Source organism: Penaeus chinensis, chromosome 10 (assembly GCF_019202785.1).
Source record: "Penaeus chinensis breed Huanghai No. 1 chromosome 10, ASM1920278v2, whole genome shotgun sequence".
Taxonomy (NCBI): Eukaryota; Metazoa; Arthropoda; class Malacostraca; order Decapoda; family Penaeidae; genus Penaeus; species Penaeus chinensis.
In genome coordinates this window covers 11,802,924-11,810,423 of record NC_061828.1, presented here as the reverse complement: position 1 = coordinate 11,810,423, position 7,500 = coordinate 11,802,924, and the positions used below count along the sequence as shown (strand labels likewise).

Genomic DNA, 7,500 nt, shown 5'->3' with positions numbered 1-7,500 from the left:
GAGAGAGGAGAAATAGAAGTAGGAGGGGAAGAGAGAGAAGGAGGATAAGACATAAGGAAAGAGGAGGAGGAGGAGTTGAGGAAAGGAGAGGGAGAGAATGAAGAGGAGGGAGGGAAAGGAGCGAAAAAGAAGGGAAGGGGAAGAGGTGGAGGGAAGGAAAGATGAGGAGGAGGGTTGGGAGGGGAAGACAGAGAAGGGAGGGAAGGATATGAAGAAATGGGAAAGGGGAAAGGAAAGGAGGAGAGAGGAAGAGGAGGAGGAGGAGGAGAAGGGAAAGGAAAGGAGACAAGAAAAGGAAAAGAAAAGAAAAGGAGTGAAATAAGGGAAAGAAAGGGAGGGGAAGAAATGGGAGAGGAGGAGGAGGAGGAGGAGGAGGAGGAGGGAGAGAAAGAAGAACAGTGATATCAGGGTTGAATTATTCACTCTTATTACTTATTACTTATCTGTTAGTATTTTTCCCTAAAGAAGATATATTATTTTTCATCTCAATCACTAATTTAATCTTTACCACCTAAATATGATACTGATAATGATGATAATAGCGATGCGATGATAACAGTGAAGAGAAAATAGAAATAATATTTCGTGAAAACAGAAAAGTCAAAGCAACATATGAAGGTCGAAACGAGTAACACAAACAACACACACAACACATGTGGGGAAACAGTACATACCTTTGCACAGGTGACAGAGCGGTATTTGCGGTGGCCCTAGGGGGGTAGGGAGAGGGGATAGGGGCCCTGGTGGTGAAGGAGGGAGGGCGGAGGGTCATGGGAGAGGGGGTTGGGAGGTAGGAGAGGGTGGCACCGAGAACAAATGGCGCCATACCTGTGGCTTCTTCAGGAATGCTGGTTCAAGTGATTTTGTTTTTCTCTCTCTCTCTCTCGTTCTTCCAAACCTCAAGATTCGCGCGGGGCGGCCGGGCTGGCGTCTCTGGCCGAATTCCAGGTTCCAGGATCTAGCTGAAGGGGTTTCTCTGGAGTCACACCGGACGCGACCTCCCCCTCCCTCTCCCCTGCCTCCCCCCCACCCCCACATCGCCCTCCAGACACATAACTCCACTTCCCCCTTCCCCTCACCGATCTGCATTCCCCCTCCAGACACATAACTCCACTTCCCCCTTCCCCTCACCGATCTCCATTCCCCCTCTTCTGATCTACCTCTACTCCCCCCTTTCCATACCTGTTTCCACTCCCCCCCCCTCCACTCTCTTTACCCTTTCTTATGTCATTTGCCTTCTCCGTCACCTATATTTTCTCCCTCATTCACCTACTAGCCTATTACCCCTTCATTACATTTACCTCCTTCCTTTTCATCATATCTTCCCTTTCCATATATCACGTACTCCTCACTCAACCCCTCCCCCCCCCCCTCATCCTCCACTCATAACCTCCCCCTCTTACCCCCATCCCCTACTACCTTCCCCCCTTCCCCAGTCTTCAAGAATTAGGGTTTCTCATGACGGTACTTACTCCTTGGAAATTAGAGAACTATTCGTAAACACTACACAGCCAATTGCATTATTGGTATTCGTTAATGACTTCTGACTCTATTAGCGGAAACTAATTATGATAAAAGAGAGTAAATAAAGGTTAAATGGAGCTCACACACACAAAAAAAACAAGAAAACAAAAGCAATAAAGCGTCGTGAATGACTGGTCGCCATAGCAGATGATAAAATCGAAATTTCATTCTTTCGTCGCGCTTTTAGTGGCTGATGAGGGACCTAGTTTGGATCGAAACGTCATATTTTATCTATTATTCCTTTCTCTGTGTTGTTGCCTTTCATTTCATCCCCACGGGTATGTTACTATGTTTGTGTGTGGGTTTTTTTCTTTTCTTGTAATGTTGTTTTCTTTGTCGTTTTGGAGAGCATACGACTGATCTCATTGTTTTTTTGTTTTTTGTTTTTCTCTCTCTCTCTCTTTTCTCCAGTATTTTAATATCTTCATTTTTAGAATTTCTCTAGGTATAATTTTTTTTTATTTAATTTATAATTGTGTTCGCCTCATTTTCCTCCTCCTTTTGAGTTGCCTTTACCTCATTTCCCCGTCTTTTTCCTCCCCATTTTCAGCCACCTTTACCCCATTTTCTCTCGACATTTAATCACCCCTCGATCGCTCCTGTCGAATACCGACGAAGGACGCGCACTTCTTCGTAACTTTAGAAACCACAAGAGAGTGCCTGAAGAAGGTGATCACCGCTAAAATACCAGCTTAAGAAAATGACTCACGCCCCCCCCCCCCCTCCCCACCCCCCGCTCTCCACTCCGCTGAGATGTTGACGGGAGAGAGACGAGAGGAGACCGTGATATAGGTCGTTTAGGAAATCTAGGCCTTCGGGAACCTATTTCTAGTGTTGTTTCACCGTGGATTATCTCTTTATATATATTCACAAAAACACTCATGTATATATATGTATATATATATATATACATACATATATATGTATAAATATATATATATATATATATATTTATATATATATAATATATATATATAAATATATATATATATATATATATTGTGTGTGTGTGTGTATGTGTATGTGTGTGTGTGTGTATATATATTATATATATTAAATATATTATATATATTATATATATTATATATATTATATATATTATATATATTATATATATTATATATATTATATATATTATATATATTATATATATTATATATATTATATATTATATATATAATATATTATATATATAATATATCATATATATAATATATTATATATATATTATATATATCATATATATTATATATATCATATATATTATATATATCATATATATTATATATATCATATATATTATATATATCATATATATTATATATATCATATATATTATATATATCATATATCATATATATATCATATATATTATATATATCATATATATTATATATATCATATATATTATATATATCATATATATTATATATTATATATTATATATATTATATATATATATATATTATATATATTATATATCATATACATTACATATATTATATATATTATATATATATAAATATATATATTATATATGCATCCAAACATTATCCTCATTATTATTTGGGAGCTTTTTTAAAATCTTTCTTTAACGCACGAATCAAAATTCCTCTTCCTCTTCTTCTCCTTCTTCTTCTTCTTACTCCTCCTCCTCCTCTTCCTCCTCCTCCTCCTCCTCTTCCTCCTCCTCCTCCTCCTCCTCCTCCTCCTCCTCCTCCTCCTCCTCCTCCTCCTCCTCCTCCTCCTCCTCCTCCTCCTCTTCTTCCAACCCCTCCCCTTCCTCTTACCTTAACGCACAAATACAAATACTCCTTCCTTCACTTCCTCCTCCTCCTCCTCCTCCTCTTCCTCTTCCCCCCTGCATAATGCTTGCAAGAAGGAAGACGAGGAAGAGTTACGAGCGTTGTTTGGGTTGTTTATGAGCAGGTACTCAGGCAGAAGTCATGGCCGGAGTAAGTAAGCAAGCAGAGGATCAGTCTGGTTCCCTAACGCCGGCGGAAAAGATTATTGATTGCATTTGCCGTTCCTTGTTGCTACTCGGTCTGCTTATTGTGTTATTGTTGTTGTTATCATTGTTGTTATTATTGTTGTTTTTGTTGTTATTGTTGTTGTTATTATTGTTGTTGTTATTGTTGTTATTGTTGTTGTTATTATTGTTGTTGTTATTATTGTTGTTATTGTAGTTGTTATTATTGTTGTTGTTATTGTTGTTATTGTTGTTGTTATCATTGTTGTTGTTATTATTGTTGTTATTGTTGTTGTTATTATTGTAGTTGTTATTATTGTTGTTATCATTATTGTTCTTATTGTTGTTATTATTGTTCTTGTTGTTATTATCCTCATTACTGTTGTTGTTTGTAGTTATTAGTATTATTACCATTATTATCATTATCAATATCATTATCATTATCATTATCATTATCATTATCATTATCATTATCAATATCAATATCAATATCAATACCATTATCATTATCATTATCATTATCAATTATAAATTATAAATTATAAATTATCATTATCAATTATTATTATTGTTATTATTATTATTAAAAGTAGTAGTATTGTTATCAACATCATCATCATTATTATTAGTATGACAATGATGATAATAGTAATAGTAATAGTAGTAATAATGATAGTAATAATATTGATAATACTAATAATGATAGTAAAAATAATTATAATAATAATAATAATTATTATTATTATTATTATTATTATTATCATCATTATTATTATCATAATCTTTACTATCCTTATTGTAATGTATTCCTATTATTATCATCAGTCTCATTACATCACTACTATCATTGATGCTTCCCCTCATCCCGCCACGAGGCAACATCCGTCTTCATGAACAGCCAGGGAGAGAGAAGAGGAACGGGAGAAAGACCTACCTCTTTCCCCGGGTCTTCGTCAGGCAGCGCACCTCGCTTTGGGGAACTCGCTTACCTGCAGATTCTATCACCTCACCTGGTCAGTTAGGAGGACGCGTTCTATTCATAGCCCGGTCGCAAGGAGCACCCCGCTTGGTCCACGTCTTTTAAGAGGACCCAGTGACAAGGTATTCCTCCCCCTAGATTAATGAGGCAGGTGGTCGCAGGCGCCGAGGGGGATTTTTTCTTGATGTTTGGGGGGTCGGATATATATAGATATATTTTGTATTGAGGTTGATAGGCGAGGTTGGAGGAGGGCGGGCAGAGTGTCCCAGGTTCGATGTGCAATCAGATGCTGAGTGTTGACGGTGAGTGAGGTTATCGCAGCAGATGCCGGACTGATATCTCGTGAAGGAGCGCCCCTGCGTGAGCCAGACTGCGCGGAGCCACGAGCCACGAATACGGGAACTCGAGGAATGCTGGCCGACAACGGGGGCAAAAACGCCTTTAATTGCCCCCTGACCAGTGGTCACTGCGGCCGAGGTATCAGTTAGTGCGTTTTTGTTCTCTCGTGCCCGAGCACCTGTGGCCCGATCTGGCGGGAGGTGAAGGTAATCAGTATGCAAGTGCTTGGTGGGGGCGTGGCCTAGTCCCCTCGTGGGCGTGGCCAAGGCAGCAGTCTGCAACACGTCACCAGCTGTTGCGCTGGGCGGCCGCTGTTCCCGAGTCTGTCCGCTCTCCAGTCCAGGCCGCCACCCAGTGCTGCTTCAGCTGCCGAGCAGAACACACGCCCTGGGAGAACCTCAGAGGCACTCACGCACTGCTCCTTCCGCCGCGAACGCTCTCAGCAACGCGCGCTGCCGCAGCTGTGTGTATCGAGACCAAGTCGAGTACTGGCACTGTTCCCAGTATTCAGCTCGACCTAAATGTGTAGCCAACGTCGACCTCCTTCCAAGTGTTTGACTTTTGTGACATTGCTTCGTTACGAAAACTGATTCTGCAAGTGTGATCAAGCGCGTTTCAGGCACGTGAACTTCAAAAGTGTCCTAATACTGATATTGTCGAAGGTGAACGAACAGTTAGCCAGGCAAGTGTGCGAGGCGGAGACTGGTGCTACTCGAGCGTGGAGTCACACATTTATCTAGGTGTCAAGACTCGACCGCTTCGAGAACCACTGTCATGTTCCCTCCGCCCGCAGCTAAGTGGGATTAACGCCATAGTCAGTGAAAGTGCGAGATCGGCCGTGCACAAGCTCTGCATACCAACGGAAACTCCCTCGCGGGTGGCTGAAGGTTGAGGCAACGCCGAAAGAAGGAACAGAAGCATACCCCGTCGCCCTTACCTACCCACATACAAACACACATACTGACATACCTACACTCACACGACTTACGGACACCATGGCAAAAACAAGCACCTTATCATAAGAGGACAGGGGCTGAAGAAGAAGAAGAAAAAAAAGTTGTTCCCAGAAGCAACGCCGTCCAGTTGTAAACACACCGCATCGCCTCCGAAGGTGTAACCTAGGGGCTTAAGTCAACAGTCAACGGACGCCGCGCTTCGCCAAACGAGTTGTGGGTCGTCGGCAGGTTGGAAATATGGACGCAAAAACGGGTGAAGGTAAGATGGCTGAAGGAGGTCTGGCGTGGCATGCGAGGGACGTGATCGCGGGGCAGGGTCGACGCTCTCTCGGTAGCCAGTGCTTGTGTTCGCGATCTCGTCTCGGACTTTGGAGCGGGACGTGTAATGTGTTACGTCTCGCACGATTCCAAGTTTATAAACAGATGACTCGCGGACTGCACGTTTCTTAGTTGTTTTACGCGTTCTATATGTCTCGCGTGCGCTTGTGTCTTTTTTAGAAGCTACAGGCCATCCATTCGCGACCATGAAAGAACGAGAATATAATGTAAACAATGACCTCGTCTTGTTTCTAAAAATAGTGACAGGACATTCAACAATTATTTCATAAACATGTTGATTACTTTTCAACTTCACACTTCCTTTCCTGGATCTCCCTTGGTAACGATTTTAAGACAGTAGTTATTATCTTGATAAGGTCGGACACAAGCACTGCCTGAATGACAAAAGCTCTGTGGGGAATCTCAGTTTGCTTTGACGAAAGGAATAACGAATTATGCTTTCTCTTATTATTTTTATTGTTTTCGTAATCATTATTATTGCTATTATTGTTGTCATAGTCACCATCCTCACTATCATTATCATTATTATCATTCTAATCATCATTATCATTCTAATTATTATCATTATCATCATTATTATCAGTATCATTATTATTATCATTATCATCATTATTATCATAATCATCATTATTATCATTATCATCCTTATTATCATTATCATCATTATTATCATTATCATCATTATTATCATTATCATCATTATTATCATAATCATCATTATTATCATTATCATCATTATTATCATTATCATCATTATTATCATTATCATCCTTATTATCATTATCATCATTATTATCATTACCATCATTATTATCATTATTATCATTATAATCAGTATCATTAATATCATCATATTATTATCATATTGTTATTATTGTTGCTGAATGTGTTATCATCATTGTCATATTAATACTACTACTACTATTAATAATAACAATTATTGTTACTATTATTTTTATCATTATTATCATTAGTATTACTATTAAAAGTAATAGCAGCAGTAGTTGTTGTTCTCGTTGTAGCATTAGCAACAGTAGTAGTAGTAATAGTAATAGTAAAATTAGAAGCAGAAAAAAAATATAGTGCTATTTCTATTGGTAGAATCTTTAGTCACGAATTGTAGGAAAGTTAGTTAAGCTATTGTAGTCATAATATTGATAATAATAGACGCAAAAGGAGGTCTAATAGTATTCGTAGTAGTAGTAACAGTAGCAGTAGTAGTAGTAGTAGTAGAAGTAGTAGTAGAGGTAGTCGTAGTAGTAGTAGTAGCTGTAGTAGTAGTAGTAGCAGTACTAGTAGCAGAAGTAGTAATATTAGTAGCAGTAATAGTAGCAGTAATAGTAGCAGTAGTAGTATAAGTAGTAGTCGTAGTGGTAGTAGTAGCAGTAGCAGTA

The 7,500-nt window shown here is 39.1% G+C and overlaps 1 protein-coding gene across 2 annotated transcripts in view; it reads left to right on the top strand.

Moving 5' to 3' along the window:
* Window positions 1-7,500, top strand: part of LOC125029544 (beta-3 adrenergic receptor-like) — an 80,280-nt gene that overhangs the window by 22,433 nt on the left and 50,347 nt on the right. The window contains exon 1 of one of the 2 annotated variants that reach the window (XM_047619497.1): window positions 5,150-6,026. The exons of the other annotated variant lie outside the window; for it this stretch is intronic. Within the exon in view, the coding sequence (XP_047475453.1) occupies window positions 6,005-6,026 (22 nt within the window). The 5' untranslated portion in view covers window positions 5,150-6,004. Of the gene's footprint in view, window positions 1-5,149; window positions 6,027-7,500 lie in introns of those variants that run through there. 2 annotated transcript variants of the gene reach the window in all.